The sequence below is a fragment of the Balaenoptera acutorostrata genome, chromosome 7 (genome assembly GCF_949987535.1).
Source record: "Balaenoptera acutorostrata chromosome 7, mBalAcu1.1, whole genome shotgun sequence".
NCBI classification, from domain to species: domain Eukaryota; kingdom Metazoa; phylum Chordata; class Mammalia; order Artiodactyla; family Balaenopteridae; genus Balaenoptera; species Balaenoptera acutorostrata.
Window position 1 is genome coordinate 69,406,217 of NC_080070.1, and position 22,712 is coordinate 69,428,928.

Sequence of the window (22,712 nt, forward strand, 5' to 3'; positions counted from 1 at the left end):
ACATAGAATTATGAGGGTGGCTTAAATAAGATTCCCTACTTTGTGAAAACATTGCTCATGTAGAAGTACAAAGCAGAAAATACAAACTTCAAAATGCTGCATATTCAAGAATATTATCTTTCTCTTCAAAGAAAAATGTATGTGAGGAAGCCTGTTTTTAAAAAGTAAACCTACCATTCAAGGTTAATATTTTAGAATTATTATATTCAGTCAGAAAATAATGCTGAACATATCCTTATAAGAACATGTATCCTAAAAGGAAAAGCATGAGTAACTAAGGCTTAGGTGGAGCAAGAAGCAATGGAGAGCACCTAATTAGTTCCAATTAGCCATGCCAGAAGATGACTTTCCAGGTAAAATTACCTTATAATGAGGTGATTAACCTCTTTGGAAAGAGTTCAAGATAGACTTATACTTAATATATCCTATATAGAAGTGGTATAACAAGGGTCCTCAAGGTTCCATGCCAGGGATAATTTCTAAAAAGAGTCAATAGATTTTATTCTAGAAGAACCCAAAATACTTACATTATTGATGGAATAAATCATAAAGCATCTAGAGACTATAAATTAGGCATTTAAACTTCATATCAAATTAACTAACTTATATGGAACTAACTTTATACTAAAGAATGTAACAATTGAACTCTAACAAATTACAAATGCTAGCCTCTAGATTATCTACGAACATCAAAGGAAAAAACATTCCTGTTGTTCACACTGGTCAGTGTTACAGGCTCATTCCCCAAAGTCAGCTGTCCACTGTCTAATTACTTTAGTGGATCCCCTCAGCCCCCAGAGCACACCTGGCTCTTGTTACAGTTAGAGAGACTAATGCTAAGCCAGGGAGTAGGCCTGAACACAAAGGAAACAGAAGCTTCAGTGTTTTCAACACAAAAACACTTGGTAAATTGAGGATAGGCTTCTTAGAAACAGCAGCTTTAACTGCTGGCTAAGTTTACCTTTGGTTTTTCCCTTAAAAGTGATAATTCATTAAGGACTACTTGAAATTATATATCTATAATATGTATAAATTTATATATTATATATATATTTGCTGTCAGCCTATAATAAACAAGAAATAATTTACTTTTAATTTGATAATTATTTCCTGTAAGTTTCCATGTAGGCATAGGACCTATAATAATGAGCAGAAATTTTTTTCTTAAACTGCCTTCTGTTTAGTACTCTTCCCTATAAGAAAACACTCTAGATCTTGGATTATTCAGTTGTGATTTTTTGGGCATTTCTGAATTAACTGCTGTTACTTCACAAATCTTGTTTCTTTTTTTTTTTTGACACATCGTCTTATTTTATTCAAATAGCAGTCTGCTCACACATGGTCCAAGAACACCCAAATAACAAAGCAAAGACTGGTCTTCAAACATTATAGCCAATGATGCCACGCTTGCCTATGATCTCGCCAACATAAAACCACATCCACACCTCAGTGGCCACCAAACCATTCAGTAGAGCTTCCTTAACTGTGAGCTGTTTGAAGCTACCAGTCTGAGCACTACTGATAATTTTTTTCAAGCTCTGAATAGCTGTAGGGATCTCAGCAGGGGTTGGAGGAACCAGCTCAACCTTGGCATAGTGCCAAAATGTGGCCAATCGAGGCTTCGAGTAAGTCACAGCAGCGCTGACCAGCGCTGGGGCCTTCTCTGCAAGGTTACGGACAAACTGGGCCATGGTTCTAGGATGGAAAGCCCGTCACCCCAACTGGCCGGCTGAATGTCACCCTCCCCAAATCTTGTTTCTTAATTGGGTATCCTAGGAAGTGAGTGTGTATGTGTTTGTGTACGTGTATAAAATTTTTGCATAAAACACTTGCAAATTCATGTAAAGCAAAAACACAAATCCTGGGAATACAAAGGCAAAATCAAGGAAGAAAAAATTTAGAATATTTGCCTGGAGATGATACTAATAAAATGTAAGTATCTTGCAAACAAAAACTAGAAATAAATGTTTCTTCTTCAGCTAAATCAGAGAATATATAAGCAACCCTTACTTCAACATATACCCTTTAGAGCTCAATGCTCACCTTAACTTAGGAGTTCCAGAAAATATCCATCTGTACAGTTACAATGTAGACTTTTCTTCCAGTTTACATTCTTCTGCAGAACCTATAACAATCTAAGGTTTCTATGTAACCCCAAATTCATTTTCCTCATTTGCCTTAGAGTCAAAAAATACAGTGTCTAGCTGGATGCCCATCATATAAAAAGAACTCCTTATTAAATGTCTGCAGAATAATCAACCAAATAAATAGCAGATAGCAATGTTTTATCCACATTTCAGGACCTTCATTGATCCTTTTGTTACTCCCCGGCCATGTCAAAAATAAAGGAAAGAAAACAAGAGAGCAGGAATAAGAAATCTGGAGAGAATGAAGAAAAGACTGAGTGAGAGGCAAAGAAGGAAGAAAAGTTACTGAATCTCTTCCTAATTTATCCTCCAGTTCTCACACACTCTATTCCAAAGAGTTATCTTATAAACATGAGTTTGAACAGCTCGGACATAAAAGTGAGCATTATGGTTTAATGATACCAGGAAATAATGCAGAAAGATTCAGGTGAATTGAATCCCTTGCATCAATGTGCACACAGCTCTAACTCACTTAACCATATTTTCATCTGCTCAGATCAGACATATTTAAATGAGTCTCAACATACAAATGAAACTATATGGAGAGAATAGCAGAGTTAGTAAATTATTTTAAAGGTCTTATATTAGAACTATATTGTAGCAAGAATACATATAATTATGAAAAGCTTACATAAATATGATAATATGAAAAGCTGAAACTCACAGAAAATATATGTAGCATATACATACACAAATAAATAAATCTATGCATCACAAATATATATATACACACACATGTATAAATCTATATATTATCTACCCATCTATTTATCTACACACTATATGGCTTATATGAGGATAATAGTTTTGTCATCTGGAAAAGCTGACTTAATAATGCTTACACAAAAAAATTCAAGAAACGTTATTTAAAGGATATAATTGAGTAGTCATGCTAAGTGATAATGAAAAATGAGTAAGTTTCATTTTAAAAAATAGACCAAAGTTGGGTAGGTACACAGAAAATAAAGAAATAAAAAATGCTTTAGCTCATGGGAGTCTCATGAGTATATAATTTTGTCCAAAAGGTCCCTGTACAATGTGAACAATTCTAATGAATATAGATTTTATTCCAAATACTAAAAATGACAGATGTTTAAACTTTTAATATCAAAAATGCCATTTCCCTAGCTGGTTTATAAAAGATGGTACCATTTACAAATGTGGAAGCTTACAATGAAACATAATTTACATTTTTAAATAGAAAAAAATGCTTCACTGTACAATAATGAAGTTGTCTTGACTGATGGATGCAAAAGTGAGGTCAAATGCCTAAAATCAAACGCCACACAGAATTTCAACACTGCTTGTGAAGCTTTGAACATTTATTTTGTTGAATTCTAAGAATATATTGCGACCTGTTTTGACTAATAAATAATTAATAATTATTAAGAATCACTGCTAACCTATAAAGTTGATAATACAAGTACTAAAACAAATCTGTAAGTAAGCATTCATTAGCAAGGCATTCACAGAGCTCAGGGATTTATATTGTAACGTTTTTGTTTGTTAACACTGCTGGCTGGGGTCCTTGGATATTAAATACAAGAATACCAAAAAAACTTTTAGTACCTAAAAGAATAGTTATTTAGAATCAAGACTCATTCTAGGCCTATTTCAACTCTCTTTCTATTATCCTTTTTGGCACTATAAAAAGCACAAACTATAAAAGTAATAAGATATTTCGAAAACAGATATATCACTTACTAATAAATAATTTAATGAATACATTTAGCAAGTATCTATTGAGTGCCCATTATATTCCATGCACTGTGTAGATACTAACGTCCCAAAGAGAGTCTCATTCCATGATCTCTTAAAGCCTATTGTCAGAAAAAAAAAAATCAAGAATCATTCCACAGAATGAGTGTGATCTTGAAGGCATAGGCAAATTTTCTAAATTCATGTAGACTATTAATTTCTTGAGTAATGTGCAGAGCACAGAATCTTTTCAAAATTAGGTTTTATTAATATAGTAACATCAAATTAACAGTCTGGAACACCAATTTTTCAGTTTTGTTTCTTCTCACACATTTAGAAGGCAAGGCCCTCTGTCATATCTTCTATCACTACCTAGATTCTGAGTTAAACTGCCTTATTTAAATTTACATATCCATTCAGTTTTCTAGTTGTAGATGTCTTCACAAAAAAGCAGAAAGTAGTACAGAAATAAGGCACATACCTCTTGAACAGGGGGCTAAGAAAACAATCTTTGTTTCATTCAGGGAGTTAGAGACCAGATAGTTTTAAGTGATGCATGTGACAAAGAAATAGTATCTTTGTGCAGTATTGCTAGCCCTCAGTGTTTGCTAGCAGGTGTATTAAGTGTTGTGTATTAAGAATTTGAACTGGTTCTTTAAAAACAAGCTATGACTACAATATTAAGAAATCTTTGTAAACCACCGATACATTTTCTATAGTTAGTTCCATTTTGCATATCACCTGTAAGTCCTTGTCAATGTTACACAGATTTATACATGGAATTCAACCAATTTGCATTTTCTCCAAAATTATTATAACCCTTCATAATTATGTTAATAGATAGATATTATAGTGTGTTTATATACAATTGTTAATATCTTTTTTTAAAAAAGCAAGAACTTAAAATGTTTTACTAAATAAAACCCAGAAAGGTGTAATATATTTGAATTATGAACATCAGTAAGATGGTAAATAGTAATAGTCAAGTTATATAAATATTTTAAATACCAATATTATGTAAAAAATGGTTTTAAATAATAGTAGCATAGATACTTCAAGAATTATTTTTTTCCAGCTTAAAACAACAGAAATATTTATTTAAATTCAGTTTGAAGACTATCTTAAAGTTTAGAAAGTTGAACAGCATATTTCCTTTTAACAGTTAACTTAGATTTACACAGAAATTTGGAAAAGAATATGATATAAACCTCTCAACTAGCACTCTCTTAAGCACCACCGGAAAAATCATTATCTTTCCCAGTTCTTTCAATTTCTGTCATAAGAAGCATAGAGAGCAGAACTATATATTTTGGTAATTAATTTCCTTAAGATAATGTTAGAAACATCATGTTCTTTAAAATATAAATGAATTTCAAGGTGAGCATGCTAGAGGATAATATTAATGGCGTGTGATTTATTGTGACAAGAGATCTGATCTGAAACACAATTATTCAGAGTACTTAAAAAAATCCATTTGCAAATTCCTGAAAATATGAAAGTGCTATAGCTGAACCTGTCTCAGTGTTGAAATCTGGAAATCTGTCCTTGTAAGTATGAAACTGCTTGTGCACAATATCTGGCATGTCTTCCTCACAGAAATTTATTAGAACATTTTCATAATCTGAATATGTTGTATTGCAGTTTAGAGAATTACCTAAATGCTTGTAACTCTGAGTGAAGGCAACCTACAAAAGTACAGACTGAAATGTATATGGATAATTAACTTGGTGATGTATACAATTTTAGGGCTGATTGTTATCTTAAAAAACAGTTGGCGATAATTCACTGAGCATCTACTGATATACATGGCATTCTTTGAACTCACAACAGAAACATGTGACCTGTAACAATCTAGAAGGTGTTTTCTATGTTATTACTGTTCCAAATGAAATATCCCCTTTAAACTATACAAGCAAGATTTACTTGTGACTTAAATTTACAAGTAAGTTTCACTAAGATGTAATTTTACATCTTATAAATTCATCGGGGTATATAAACACATTGTAGTAAATGGCATCTAACTACATGTTGGGCAGTGAGCAATGTCATAAATTAGTACTGCAATTGATAATAAAAACTTAAATAGATATATGTAAATAACAGAAGTCTTATTAAAAAGAATTAAAATTATTCTGGAGAACAGAACTGATTACCTTTTATACTTGAGGGAGGATCATAAGTATTGGCATTCTTAAATATAGGCTGTCAAATTTGAGCATCACCTAAACATACTGATACACTACTCTATATTTTTAATTCTCCTTTCTCCCTTCCCCCTCCCCCATGTCTCTCTTTCTCTCTGTTTCTCTGGTTTTCTCCCCTCCCTCCTTCTCTCTTCTCTCCTCCCTCTGCTGAATAAGTTTGGGACAAAAATTTTCCCCCTTAAGCATTTCTTAATTCCTTTAATGGGCTTTTAAACTGTAAAACTCCTGGTGGGGCACACTGCATGCAGCATTTTTCAAATAGCATTTTTTTTTTTTTGCTAGAAACCTATTTTAATATATGAATATCAACACATGAATGCTTCACAGAATGGCACTGGGGTAAGCATAGGATAGTTGATTCTATAATATGGCTTTATGTGCATTAATAAATATGTTCATTTCCAGAACATTCAAGGTGGGTGGGTCATCAAGTGTTGAAATATACTACAAAGTGAATATAATTTCATTGTTACATCAATTTTTTTCATAGATTTCATGAAATAAAATTAAATCTTGTAAAATGAAAATGTCTATTCTAGATATAAAGAAAACAGGTACAAAATTTTAATGAATTACTTTTGACTTAATTTTGTAATATACATGGCATAAAATTCAAACAGTACAATAAAAATTCAGTATCCATCCCAACCACTTGGTTCTCTTTTCCAGAAGAAACCAAAGTTAAAAGATTTTTGTGAATCCTTCTAAAGATATTATGTGCACATACACATATTCATTATACACTTTTTCCATTTTCCTTAAAACAAAAATCATAGATGTCTGAACTATGAAAGAAAGAGCAAACCATAGCATCATGATTTATCATTAAAGCAATACCTAAGGCACATTTTACAAATAAGTTTTCATATGTCTTGCTAAAACATTTAAATAGATCAATATAATGAAAAATCAGATAGGGTCTCACTAACCATGAAACTATTTAATATGATGATTCTTGTATAAAGTAGTACACTAAAGTCTATAGTTAAGAAAAATCTAAAACAGATTTAAAAATACATTTTAACAGCATTTATTTATTATGAAACTACATGGAAGAAAACTATGTCAATCTACTAGTGTATGACAAAACTGAAATAAACATAAGAATTTCCAGGAGCAGTTGTCTTATGTGTTCTGTAACATTTATGGTACAATGTCAATCTAGCCAAATATAGAGACCATAGGGCCTTTGACTTTGAACATTAATATATAAAGCACTTAAATAACTGTATATAAATGCTGATTATGATTTTGTACCTCTGTGAAATGAACAGAGTACAAATGGGTATAACTGAAGCAAAAGATGATTCACTGCTTCTGCCCAATTTTTCCTGGGTAGTGGGGTGGAGAGAGCCATAGTTCCTTCTAGAAATGGGGAAGATAACAAAGCCAAAGCTTTCTCTACTTCCCTGAATATCAGAAAAAAGTCAACATCTACATTTTAGAGGAAATAATTTCTGCATATTTTGGTTTTCAAGGCTTTTTCACTGTGAAGAAAAAGTCTTTAAAAGTAGTTTTTGTCAGCATTGATATTTCTCTGGTTTATTTTCCATTTAGCTGAGGCCAATATAGGACTGATAGTACAAAGATTAGAGGTCTTGTATGATACCTACGTAATGTACAGTTACTCAGCATGATCAAATCAGAGCCTCATGTTTTTCCTTGGGATTTAGGATGATCACTCCTCACATACTTAGCCATGTAAAGACTTCCAGTATATCTTAATAAGGTACTATTTTCACCTTACACTTGAAATCTTTCTTCTCATCACATAAGAATGGGCTTAGATATGACCACACTGTATTCCTCATTATAACCTCACTAAAACCTAACAAGAAAAATCAAATTCATTTACACTTTTGTCTTAATACTTACACATACACCAAGCCTTATTCAGTCATTATATGTAAAATGCCTTATACCATATAGTGATGCTTTTTATGACATAGTTCATCAACAGCAACCATAATTATAATATGTTATCTTACCTACTATTGAATTTTTCTGGGTGTTTTTCTCTCATGATGTGGAATCTGTGTGCAATGGAAGCATCCTAAGAAGAGAAACAGAAACGAAAAACAAGACAGTTTATGATCCTATTATCCTATTATTGTGGAAATAACGATTAAAAGAGAAAAAAATTGAAGAATAATATTTTAAATTAACTTTTCCTAAACAATGTCATTGCAAAGAAGATATTCTGCAATTAGGCAGAAATGTGTAATCCACATAAATTCCATGCAAGTGTGATTTAGTCACCATTGGTTATTTTTCATATTTACTTCTAGGAATTGATTTCTATTTAATTTATATATCTCCTTTAATAACTGGTTTTGGCCTCATGCTTAAAGTATGTTTAAGATAGTTCATATGAACATAAATGTCAAAAAGTAGTTGAAAATACTGTTACACAAAAACTAGAAGAATGGCTTAAGTGGAGAAATGATCAGGTGGAGAAGCTCCTAGTCCTTTGAGATTAATTATGGGTAAAAATATAATTTGAGGGTGCATATCTAGTAAAGGTAAGTATAATACGTGGCTTCAAAGTTGGCTAAGAGTGTACTGGATGTGTAATTATTAACTATTCATTCCACAAGCCACTTTCTGACATATCTTGCTTAATGGAGAAAAACAACAAAGGGAAAAATTTATTTTTGGAGAATTGGGGACAAGTGTAACTGAACTCTGAGACCTCAAATGCACCAGTTCTGCACCCTAATGGATGCTTCTCCCTTTTAGGAAATTCATTCAGAGTTTCTATGATACAGAATCACACAACATGTGAGATTGGTAGAATACTTTGATTCAAGCTTTTCAAGTACAGACTGTTCTTGCTGACTTTTAATAGTTGGCCCTGTTATTCCAAGCAAGGAGATAATTTCCCATTCTTCATCTACACATGATTAATCACTCGAATGAGAAACTAATATATTTACCAGTAATCTCAAAGGAAATGGGGCTATTTTAGCGATTAACGGTTAATTTCGTTTCATAGTAGAGATAAAAGAAAAAGAAAAACCAAACACAAAGGAAATAAAGAAGTTGTGTATTTGAGAGAATCCTGAAAACACTAATCAAGGATTAAAAGTCTAATGAATGAAATGAAAAGGCTAATGTGCTTACTCATGCATAACAAAGCATGAGGCACAACAAGAGAGGGACCAATGCCCGCCGCAGATGGCAGACCGAGAGCTGCTTTTCCCTGCAAGATAGAGCTGTGATAGAACTCTAGTGTTATCTGTACAATTTTATCCTCTAAAAATTGTTGAGTAATTGAATTAATCCACGTGTAAAGGACACAAAAGTATAGATAGGTGCGTACTGAAACAACACTTGTAAAATAAAAAAGTTATTTAAAAATTCTATGGTTTGATATCCTAAGATATAACTCTGTTATATATGTGTGGTCAATTTCCTGGTTTGCTAAGTAAGAATATCAAGGTGTTCACCTTTATTGGTTCAATAGCTCTCAAACCCAGTCACAGAGTTTCTTCCTTTTTAAAAAATTCTCACTAATAAGTCATAAATATACTTTTTTGAGAATGTGCAGTTGTCTTACTGTGGTATGAAATTATAGAAAAACTCTGAGTATGGTATATTATGTGGCATTATCATTAATTTTAAAAATCACTTATTTTGACTTTATCCCTAATCTGGTTCAAAATCAATCTGGAATACCTTATAATTAAATGCATACATCCAACAGACCAGTTAAACAAAAGTAAAGAAATATGAATCAAGTACTAAGAATGAATGATCAATATTAGTTATCCACAGGGAGACTATCATTGAATTTACCTCTGCTTGAATTATTTGTTTCTGTAAGTTATAGCACTGAAACTTTTAAAAGTAGATTGTGTCGGATAATTTGCTTTATAAGCATACACTTTTGCAATAACAGATCTCTTCCTTTCCAAAGCAACATAAATAGTACAGAGAGAGGGAGAAAGGAAAAGAGAGGAGGAAGGAGGAAAGAGAGAGTATCAAAAGAAGACCATTTATGTAGACTGGACTATAATTGCCTAAACTCCTAGAAATACAGAACACCAAATAGCCAAAGATAAACTTAACCTTAGCTCCTCTATCTCCAAGATACTCCAGCAAAGAATCATGTAGGAAAGAGAGGGGAAAAATAAAAACTAGTGAGGAACACTGGTATGCCTTTTCCTTGTGTTGAATGGGTCCCACGACAAAGAGAGAGCTGGCCTTGCTGACTACAGAATGGATAAGGAACAATGACAGCAGGTGTTCATTTGGATGAAAATTCAGACCAAATTCCCATGGGACCCTGTCCTTTTGGCATAGCCCCAAGAGGCTTGAAACAGAACTGCCAAACCCTGCAAACTTATCCAGCAGCCATATTTCAGGGGCACTAACGGGTCTCTAAAAAGACACCAAATAAGAAAAAGCTAAAGTAATGTTGGTTTTTTACATAAACTTTGCCCTTTTGGTCTCTATGCATTGCGGTTTGTAGGAAACAGAAATTAAATTGGCATCACTTTCATATCCTAGAACGGATAAACTTTGAATTCGGACACTTTCACTTCCAAGACTTGTGATTGTGAGCAAATTGCTTATTTACCATGAGTCACAGCTTCCTTATCTTTAAAAGAGGATACTGATACCCCTTTATAGTATTGCAGTGAGATTTTCTGAGATTATTCTGTACAGCAATTGCAGTAGTGTTCTGTTATAGCTGAGGTGTTCATATATTCTATATCCAAACTAGAATTTTATTTAAAGTAAAAAGAGGGTGCTAAAAAATAGTTGAATTGCATAAATTTGAAAGATGTATTTACTGACTCTCAATTTGGTTTTATTATTTCCTGAATTTATACTTTCAATTTAAAAAATAAAATCAGATCGAAGAACTAAAACATATCCATCTTTATTAAAGCAAAAAAAAATAAATCCCATTATGTTCATTTTCAAAGTAGTCTGTGTAGTAATTTGTATGTTAATTTATATATATGCAAATATGTACATATGTGTGTGTGTGTATACACACACACACACACACACACACACACACGTATACATATATCAGAGAATCAGCCTCTTAGCCACATCTGCCTTTAATACTCTGCACTGGTATTTTTCTAAAGACTGATTTTTTTCTTTTCCTGTAAGGGCTTATCATAAACTTACCCTAAATCCCCAAAGTTGCATTTTAAGTTATTAATTTGAAAAACTTTATTATTTTCTGTGGATCATAACATTTTAAATTGAGAAAATAAAAGTGCTGAGATACCTATATACAGCGATTTCTACTAAGAGGAGGACATTATCAATACTAATCTTTTTCTTGAAATGTAAAATATATTTGCCTAAATATGTCATAGGTACTATATTTTTTAATCCATTTAAAGAAACTTTCTCTGACAAATATTTTTACAAAACTTGCCAAATAATTTGTATTTCTGGAAACTGCATTATTATTATACCAAATTAAATATCTTCTCAATTCATTCCATTTTAGGATAGAATATAAATCTAGCTAATTACAAATAAGTATTATCAAGAATTATTCCAAAATGCAATTATGGAAATTAAAATTAAACCTTGTATGCTAGATGAATGAATTTTCATTGATTTCTTGAAGTTGTTCAGTTCCTCCTTACTTTTGGATGGATAAACCACAATGTCTTCCTGTGTGTGAGCTTTTTTTCCTTTAATAATTGCAATTTGCTAAAGAGCTTCAAAAGCTGAAGTTTGTGGGTGTTTTATTTGTTGAATATTTTTAAAGATTTCCAACTGAATTTTTGAGGTATTATTTACATACAATAAAGCAATTTTAAGTGTACAATTAAATGTTTGACAGAGGTATCAATAACAACTTTCATAATCATGATACAGAAAATTTCCATCACCCCCAAAAGTTCCCTAAGGCCCTTTGCATTTATATACACACAGACACACACACACACACACGTATGTGTATATGCATGCATGTGTGTGTATATATATATACACACACAAACACTCCTCCGCCCTTAAAAATCATTGATCTGCTGTCATTATAGTTTGCCTTTTCTAATATTTCCTATAAATGGAATTTAAAAGTATTCTCTTATGTCTGGCTTCTTTCACTTACTATAATGCTTTTGAGATTCAGCCATTTGTTCCAGTGTCAGTGGTTTGTCCCTTTTTATTGCTAAGTAGTATTCTATTAAATAAGTATACCACAATCTGTTTATTCATTAGTTGCTGACATTTGGCTTTTATGTATAAAGCTGCTATGAACTTTTCAGCACAATTCTTTTTGTAGACATGTGTGATTATGTCTTTTGGGTAAACACTTAGGAAGGAGACCGCTGAGTTATATGGTATGTGTATATTGAACTTTATAAGAAACTGCCACATTATTTTTCAAAGTACTTGTACCATTTGCATTCCTACTAGTAAAGTATGAGAGTTCCAGTTACTCCACATCTTTACCAACACTCCACATCTACTCCAACTCTTGACAGTCTTTTTAATTTTACCATCCTAATAAATATGCAGTGGTATCCTTTCTTGGAACCTTAACCCTTATGAGCCAGCACCATCTGCTTCGGCAGAGAGGTCTGCCAATTCTGATGAAACTATACGATTCGAAAGTTCTGGTACAGACTTAATAAATGTTCCCAGCTCCATCCCAATTGATTCATCCTCACAGCTTTTAGTATATTTTCTCAGTTATGCCGTCCAACAATTCCAAAATAGCAATGAGCAGTCTCTGGAAATCCATTTGTGCATTCAACCCCACACTCACCCCACGCACAACCTCAAGGGTTTCAAAGAATTTTTTTTTCTATTAAATTCCTCCAAAAGATATTCAGAGAATATGCGCTTAGGGTCTCCCTTGAAGAACTCTGAGCTCTCAAACTGATTATGATCTTTTTCTTTGGTTAAACTATACTTTAAATAAAAGTAATGTTAAAAAAATTCAATATATATAAAAGTATATGAAATGAAAAGCGAGTCTCACATTTCCCCAATTTTAATTCCTAGAGATAATAACCAAGATCCTTTCTCATGCATCATTTTGAAAACTGTCTATATATGAAGTATACATGTATGAAAATATATATGCACATATGTATATTTACAAAAATAGGTTTATATTATACAAACTGTGATGAAACTGGGGTTTTTTTCACTTATAAATAAAGCTCAGACATCTTGTTATATCAGTAAACAGGTATTTTCCTGTAGTTTTTAATGTCAGCAACCTCCTCCCTTTAATGGATGTGTCATTATTTATGTAGCTATTTTCCTACCGGTAGTGGTTTGGGTTTAATATTTTGCTACCAAATTTGATGTTGTTTAATATTGTGATACCAAATTCTATACAACCTTTATGCAGCTCTGTGAATATTTCTTTACAACAAATACTCAAGTGGAATTCCTGGCTAAAAGTGTATGTAAATATTACATTTCTTTATAGAGTGAAAAATTATTCTCCAAAAAGTTAACATATTCCCACTAGTAGTGTGTAAGATGACTGGTTATCATTAAGTTTATCGGTTTCTGAATTTGATGGGCTAAAAGGTATGTCACAATTGTTTAAATAACTTTTCATTATTGTTGATTGAAATTGACTATCTTTTCATATGCTTTTGTTCATATTTATTCTTATGTGGACTACCTATTCAAGTACATTATCCATTTTGTCTGTGTACCTTAAGGAAACATTTATTTATATTAATAACCATAATGATAACAATGAATAATTAAATATTTACTACTGTTAAAGCACTGTTTTAAAAGCTTTACATGTAGTATTTCATTTAACCTCATACAAAATTTTATGAGATGTCTATTGTTACATATGTGTTATGAATGAGAAATCTGAGGATTATGGATCTTAGAATCATTCTAGACTATATAGGAAGAGGTTGTGGAATTAACAGTTCAATACAGGAAACTGCCTCTAGAACCCAGGCATTTTATGCTTTTTACTAGTGTAGACAAAGTCATGCATTGCAAATATTTTACAAGTTTGTTTTTTGACTTTGTTTTACCTTGTAGAGTTTAAAATGTTTATATTTCAGATATATCAACATTTTCTTTCTGAGTTTTGAGTCATGCTTAGAAACATCTTTCTTTTCTCCAGAATTAGGAATATTACTACTTTTTGTATGTTTTGGCCTTTATGACGTCATATTTTACAGTGTAATATTTGAATCATTTTGTATTATTTTGGCATAAAAGTAGAAATCTTGCCTAATTTTTGCCAAAATACATATTATGTATATTAATAGGAGTTTTTGAATAATTTACCTTTCCCTCTTTGTTTGAAAGACACAATTTATTACATAATAAATTTTCATCTCTGCATCTCTGTTACTCTGAACCAGTATACTAAACTATTTTAAATGTAGTTTTGTAATCAATTTTCATATCTGGATGGGCAAGAGTCACATTCCTCATTTATTTCACTCTTTTAAAAAGTTTTATGGTTATATAGAAGATTTGTACTTTCTGGTAAAATTTGACATCATTTTTATTCAAATTACCTTGCTATGAATACCCAGGCAAAATCCTTTGGTACTGCAATTAGATCTGATTTGATAGATAAATTTTGGGAGAACTGGGATATTTTATAGTATCAGGTCCTATCTTTTAAAAGATATATTTTCCTGCTTACTATGTTTTCTCATATGATTCTTAGTGGGCGCCAAAGTTTCCTTCATATTAAGTCCAATGTATTTATTTATGTTAATTTCACACATATTTATCTTACTTTTGTATTTACTGTAATATACCCCTCTTTTATTTTATCTTTTTAACTGGCTATGTTTCATATAGAAAACATTTTGATTATTATTAATCTTTTAAACCTTATAATTCTGTTATTTTATGGTTCCTTTCAATTGATTCATTTTTTTCTGGGAATACAGTCCTATCATCTATAAATAATGATACATGCTCTGGCTCCATTCAAACATTTCCATCTCTAAGTCTTTTTTTCTTATCTAATTGCTTTATATAGTACATCCAGAACAATACCAAATGGAAATGCTGGTACAGCATTTTGCAGATTTAATTTAATGAGACTGTATGCAGTATATTATTATTAATCAAAATGCTGTCTTTACTTTTGAGAAATTAAGTTTTTATCAGGCTTGGAAATGATTCATCCAGTTATATTTTATTAAGAGTTCATCTCCCTTTCTTGATATATTTTTCCATATCAATTACCATCTTAACATACAGCATGTTAACACAATCTGGCATACTATGTATTTTTCTTTTGCAGCTTTTTAATCATCTTCTCCTCTTAAGCTTTGTGTAAGGTTATGTAAGCTCTATGAGGACATGACATGTTTTATTCATTTCCATATCACAGAACTAGATATCGTATCATTTCACTAGCCTAGGAAAGACCAAGCACTCAAATTGTGATTGACTGAATGAATGGACAAATGATTAAAATGACCACCAGATACTGACTGACAATGTGCATAGCAGAGAGGTTAAGAACTTGGACTCTGGAGTTAAAATGTCTGGGTTCAAGACCTGGCTCTAAAATTAACTGGATCTTTGACCTTGAAAAGTTGTTCAGGCTATCAGTGTTTCTAATTTCCTATCTTTAAAATAGGAGTGAAACTAATAGTGCCTGCTTTATTATGAAGACGTGATGTTCTAATACCAGGAAGATAGCTAAAACAGCATCTGGCATGTATAAAGCAAGGAAATAAATGTTAGCTCTTATTATTATAGAAATATAGTTATCATTTTGAGATTCACATGATTTTCTCTTTTGGTTTATTGATATAGTAAATTAAATAAATTCCTATGTGCATTGGATGAAGTACCTAGAGACAGCTGTGCTTTGCTATTTAAAACTTTGGGGACTTTAAAAAGGCTATACTGTGCATATGTGACACATTAAATAACAAACCCAGAGGGAACAACACACTGTAAAATTCACATATTTCTGTACTAGTACATACGAATACTGACTTAAAGAAAGATAAATAAACGCTACAAAGAACATGTCAGTTCTGGTTATATATCTCACCAAATAAATAATGGGAAAAAATTGGTTTTCCGAGGTTTGTTAGATTTTGAAATTTTAAATATGAGATTAGAGTCCCATAATATATTTCCCATCTGCAATAAACAATCTTTGCTCTCCTGACAATCTTTACCTGAATGTCCGAATTACATAATGTCCTCTCTGTTAATATATTATTTAAGAAAATTACACCAATAGCTACAAATGGGATTGTTTCATAGGCAGATTTTGTCAGATATTGATATTTATTGTGTTGGCTTAATAAAGGGAATCAGAAGGTTTCCATTTTTATGGTTCAGAATAGTTAATAATGCATAGGATTTGTTCTTTGAAGGTTTTAAAGAATCATTTGTGAATTGCTGGCCCGGTGGTTTTTGGAAGCAACATCATGACAATTTTTAAAAATTTCTATGATTTATTTAGGTTTTCTCTTTATATGTAAGTTAATATTTTTCATGGTGTCATCTGCAGTGGGCTGAATGGTGGCCCCCAAAGGTATCAAAACCTAATCCCTGGAACCTTGTAAAGTTCTTGCAGATGTGATCAAGTCAAGTATTCATATTGCTTGGGGCCGATGAATCCTTTCTATCTTACTCTTTCTTTCTTTTAGAGTAGGAATGTCTAACTGTTATACTATGCTTGTTTCATCACTGTTTAAAGCAGATAACTTGTTTTCTAGTTTTACAAGTTCACAATGAATAATTTTTCCTCCGAATGTATAATACTGAGTCTCACCTATAACTGATTTTGATGATTTAGAAGATAGGATTTGGGACTCTGAGGTGATGATATTCAGATAAGACTTTTGACCTGAGTTGATGATATAACAGATTGAGACACTGGAGATACTCAGATGATGTGAAAGTATTTTGCAAGTGGGACAGAACTGAATCTTTTGGGGTCAGAGCGCAGACTGTAGTGGGATGAATGGTAACCCCTAAATATATCTGTCACTAATCCTTGGAACCTAGAAATGTTACCTTATATGGTAAACTTTTTGCAAATGTGATTCAACTAAGGATCACGAAATGAGGAGATTATTCTGAATTATCCAGGTGGGACCTAAATGCCCTTACAAGTGTTCTTGTAAGACAGAGACAGAGGGAGATTTTACAGACAGAAGAGGATGAGGCAGAGACTGGAGTGATACAAGCACAAGTCAAGGAATGCTGGCAGCTACCAGAAGCTGCAAGTGGCAAGGAATGTATTCTCCCCTACAGCCTCCAAAAGGAGCACAAAGCAGTTGACACCTTGATTTCTGCCCAAGGATACTAAATTTGGACTTCTAGTCTCTTGAATTGTGAGAGAATAAACATCTGTTGTTTTAAGCCACAAGTCTGTGGTAATTTGTTACAGCAGGCATAGGAAACTAATACATCGTCTATTCCTACAGGTTTTTTGAGAAAAGCATTATCTTACAATATTTTAATTTTGTCTGAATCCAGTTATTTTTATTCTCTCAATTCTAATTGCATTATTTTTTGTATTTAACATGATGTTTGGAACTTGTAATTTAGCAAAAAGGCATATGAGAAGATTCAAATAGGCATAACAAATTCTGTATGTCAAATACATACAGTGGGATGAAACAGTCAAACAGAAAAATCTTAGAAAAGCAGAATCTCTTGCTTGGACAAGAAAGAATTCAACCTTAGAAAACCCTGATTAGTATTTATTAACATTGCATTGGAGGTCTTTAGAAATGCAATAGGTCAAGGAAAAAATAAGAAAAGGTGTTATGTATTACGAAGAAAGAGAAAAACTGTAATTATTTATAGATGACATAATACCCTATATAGAAAATCCAAAGGACTTATTTGAAATCCACATAAGTTAAGAGTTTAAAGAGTTATCCATATATACGAATAGCATATAAAATTAGTAGAACTGACTACATTAAAACAAAGTAAGGGAAAATTATCCCATTCACGACAACAACAATTACAAATATCAAGGGGAAAAAAAACCTACCACTGCAAGTCCCACAGAAGAAAATGAGAAGTACTGAAGGAAATAGAAGAACAATCAATGGAAATGCATACCATCCTGAGTTGCAATGACTTAAGGAGCTGGGGTTCAAAGATGTGAGGGGTGGTAAGTTTCTTCTGAACTTGAGTATCAATGGAAACAGGTGGACTTTTCTCTATTAGATTGCATTTACTGTCTTGGAACTGGTTTTTAGTATGTAGGTGTGTGCATGTGCATATGTGTATGTGATTCCAAAGGAACTCAGAGGCATCAAGTTGTGTATCTGCAACTTATCCTGCTGTGAGTACTTTAGATGGAACCCATTGTGGACCTCTGTTAGCTAGCTTTGGATTACATTCCTGGGACAACCAGGGCATTTTTCTAGAATTAAAAACTCAGACTTAGAGATATACATGACTGAGAGCAAGAAGAAAGGTCTTAGAATAAAGTCAGTCCTTGGGGTAGGATACAGGATTTGCTAAGTGGTAGACACAGATTCAAAAGCAGAGTTTTCAACGGGAGACTTCTGCAAAAAGTCTTCACTTTGAGCTGGCTTCTCGTGAATTACTTAATTTTTTAAATTAAGAAATTTCTTTAAATTACTTTCTCTTGGATGATGACAAATGTTAAATTTAGCATTTAGCTTAAATTATTGCATTCAAATTTTATAATACTCTTTAGTTTAGTTTTCTTTTTTTTCCCCAATCATTTAATGAAGTTGGAGAGAGTCATGCCACTCTAGGTGACCCTGCTGCAGAGGGAGGCGAGACTTGGAATTGTAAGTGAGATGAGGCCCGTTCCCACTTCAGCGTCTTTCCACTCTGTCTCCCATTTATGAAGAGACCCTTGGGGAAATGGCAGCTTTACATTGAAAGAAAGTGCATCATCAGCATTCCATCAAAAAAGAGATGATACACACTAATCTGACAAGGTACATTTATCCTAAATGAAGGAAAGTTTATTCTCATTAAATGATTACCAAAAAGTCTTTGGAAAACTAACAGCCTCATGCAGAATACTGGGATAAGTAAATGGAAGCTGTTACCACACCTAAGTCCTTCAGAAAATGTGAGGAGGCAGTTACCAGACCCAGAAGAAGAGAGCTACCTGGAGAAGATGGCCTTGAAAGAAAAAGACATCCAGTTGCAGGTGAGTTTTCATTGAGGTAAGCAGGAATATAAATACCCTAACCATATTTTCCTCCCATCCATCTCTCCCTGGGGCTTGCAACTGGCCAAGCGAATCAGAAGGAAGAGGGCAAAAGGAATCTGATGTCTATATAGGATACTGCTCAAGCAGAAAGAAAGATGGAGAAAGGCAGAGAGAGAATCTAGAGAGGCACACAGAAGCAGTCCAGAATGGAGGACTTAGTCCTAAAGATTCAATGCTTATAGCAGAATGGAAAACTATGTGCAAGAACATAGAAGTCTAAGAAGCATAAGCACCAAATATATAAAAAATAATTGACAACTAAGATGTCCATTGGACTACAGAGTATAAATTGTGTCTATATATGTATGTATATAATATACATATAATTACAAAATGATATATAAAATTTTGGGTTAATTAAATAAAATAGTATTACATGGTACCTGAAAATAAACACTAAACTTTCTTATTTTAAAAAGTCACATGCCTGGCTTTATCAAATTTTCTGGCTTTATCAAAGAATGATGTATTCCACATAAATATATTACCACCATATGTTATACACTAGACTTTTAAATTTTATTAATTTGGGATAAAAAGTATTTTATGAAATATATAAATTTAACTTATAGATTAATTTAATATTTTATCTCATTGAAATTGATATATAGCATCACCTTTAAGCTACTCCTAATGGCTCGGGTCACCCTATTAAATATCACAGACCTTGGGTGAAGGGCTGTTCACTCTACACTGAATGACTCCAGACTGCTATGTTGTGGTGTTTCCTAGTTTTCTTAGGATTTTTCATTCCTTTCCTCTTCTATCATGTTAAACTATTATCTTTCACTCTTTGCTCCAAAAAACATGCCTGTCCGTAGCAGTTTCCTTCTGTTTCATAATCTCAATTTTCATATTTTGAGAAGAAATAGAACCTTAGAATTTTAAATATAGAATTAACCTTAAATACTGCTCATAGCCTAGATGAGCAAAGTAGATTAAACAAAGCCAATACAGGTCTGGAATATGGTCAATAAGGATAAAAGGTGGTAGAAGAGTCTATAGTGTTCTCCTATAAGTGAATTTCAGGAATTCTGTGCATGAAATTACAGCTCATTATTATAACTATTCCTAAGCATTTTATTATACTCAACTTCCTAGATTACCATTTTATTCCAAAAAGCCAAAGCTATTTAAAATTATTTTTGATAAACATTACTGGAATGTAAGTATTATATTTTTCATCTCCTATAAATAAAAATCTGTTAAAATTGTAATAGATTTTGACAAGAGTGAAAGAAAAAGTACAAATGATTAGTCTGAGTTTAAATTCCAAAACAGAACACCCATACCTAAAATTATGTAGTAAAATGAGAAGATTTCATCTAAATTTTAACAATCTTACTGAAAATTCCTCTTGTTTACATATATTTAATACAGAAGAGCTCATGAAACCAGACAGACTAGATCAGGTTACTGGAAAGAAGATCTGACTCTAGGGAATCTAGAGAGACATGCCAAGAAGAGAACTTAAATCACAAGTCCTGATCCTGCTCTTTGTCACACACAATACATGGGATTAGCAGTGCCAGAAAACTTCTAGAACAGTTTACATTAACCTTAAATTCTGTGAACAAATTTGTAGAAAGAATAATAAACTTACTATACACTTACTAGTATCACAACTGTATGATTTCTATGGTCAAAATGTTCCCTTATATATAATTTTGTTTTACTTCGCCAATTCCTGACTGGTTTTTAACTGAAAGAAAAAAAACGAAATTTCTCTCAAAGTGCTTCTTTCGATTAAAAATTCCTAAGTTTGAAGGCCAAGAAATCTCAAATTTAGTAAACAGTATAGATAACATAATGGTGACTGAAGTGTAATCCAAATGATTGCTTTTATAATTTCAGTTTGATTCCTAACAGGAAATGATATAAGGAGATCTTGAAAAATCCACGAAAACCATAATTCGAAAAGATACATGCACCCTCAATGTTCACTGCAGCACTATTTACAACACCCAAGACATGAAAGCATCTAAATGTCCATCGACAGATGAATGAATAAAGAAGATATGGTATATTTATACAATGGAATATTACTCAGCCATCAAAAAGAATTAAATAATGCCATCTGTAGCAACGTGGACAGACCCAGAGATTATCTTACTGAGTGAAGTAAGTCAGACAGAGAAAGACAAATATCATATGATATTGCTTACATATGGAATCTAAAAAAATGATGCAAATGACCTTATATACAAAACAGACATAGACCCACAGACAGAGAAAACAAACTTATCGTTACCAAAGGGGAAAGGAGGCAGGGATAAATTAGGAGTTTGGGATTAACATACACACACTACTATATATAAAATAGATAACCAACAAGGACCTACTGTATAGTACAATAGTTCGTAATAACCTATAAGGGAAAAGAATCTGTAAAAGAATATATATATTATATATATTATATATATTATATATATATTTTATATATAATATATATATAACTGAATCATTTTGCTGTACACCCGAAACTAACACAACATTGTAAATCTACTATACTTCAATAAAAATCCATGAAAGCCCAATTAATAACAGTTTTAGTAACAGTTAATCATTAGATCAGGAGCTCTCTTTCTATAGAGCCTAAGATGAGAACTAAAGAAAGAGTGTACAGTTTATATAATAAAGACACAGAAGTTGATACCTAAGTAGCACAGGAATATTTAAATCAACTTTCGTAGTTTTGGTGATGCCCTGATTAAATTACTCTAGTAGAGAAAATCAACGTGCCTAAAACCTGATGTAAACCTGAACTTCTCAAGAGGTACTGTAGTGTTACAGAGCCGTCCTGGAAAGGGAAACCCTAGATACTCCCTTTCAGAGGGTTCAGATGGAGTCAGAGGGGACTACAGAGGGGAATATGAGTTAGTATAATAGGGAGATACACTCCCCATGACTGACAAGAAAGAAGTCAACCCTTGTTTCACAGTTAAGGTGTAGGATAGGACCAGAGTCAATAAAAGCAGGCCAGGACTCCAGGACATGAGAACCTGGAATACTGCACATGATGTTACAGCATAAGGACACAAGACAGGGACCATTTCCATAATATCTCAAATAAGGAATAATTCTTGCATTTGCAAAATAAATCTAATTTGACACCTGGTGTATGATTACCAGTAATGAAACTGAAGGTGAGAATGACCAAGCTGATATGAGTGCAACAAGAAAATTGGAGTGAGATGGGGTGAAGGAAGATGGAGTGAAATGGGCAGGAGAAGGAGCTGAGGTGGACACGAAGGAAGAGGGGAATTGAAATTTAGAAAACAACAGGATTTTTATTTACTGTCTGTAAGCAGGGAAGAGAGTAGTTGTCAGAGGTGAGGGTGGAAGTAAGCCTGCATGTAAAACAGGAGGTGGGGGGAGTCCCCCGGAGGACAACACTGATGCTGGGAGATAAGTAGTTTAACAAAACCAAAAAGAGAACTAGGATGATTTTCATGGAAAATGTATAAAAGTAAGGCT

At 32.6% G+C, this 22,712-nt stretch overlaps 2 protein-coding genes across 2 annotated transcripts in view; both read right to left on the minus strand.

The window, feature by feature from the left end:
- DGKB (diacylglycerol kinase beta) overlaps nt 1–22,712 on the minus strand; it is a 708,671-nt gene that overhangs the window by 301,967 nt on the left and 383,992 nt on the right. The window contains exon 21 of the mRNA XM_028164532.2: nt 8,038–8,102. Within this exon, the coding sequence (XP_028020333.2) occupies nt 8,038–8,102 (65 nt within the window). The remainder of the gene's footprint in view (nt 1–8,037; nt 8,103–22,712) is intronic.
- Nucleotides 1,323–1,691, minus strand: LOC103007402 (ATP synthase subunit g, mitochondrial). The gene has a single exon (XM_028164540.2). It carries the CDS (start codon nt 1,689–1,691, stop codon nt 1,380–1,382), a length of 312 nt encoding a protein of 103 aa, XP_028020341.1. The 3' UTR covers nt 1,323–1,379.

What these genes read in the sequence shown, in the direction of transcription:
- LOC103007402 (XM_028164540.2), bottom strand. Translation starts at nt 1,691, where the DNA reads ATGGCCCAGTTTGTCCGTAACCTTGCAGAGAAGGCCCCAGCGCTGGTC.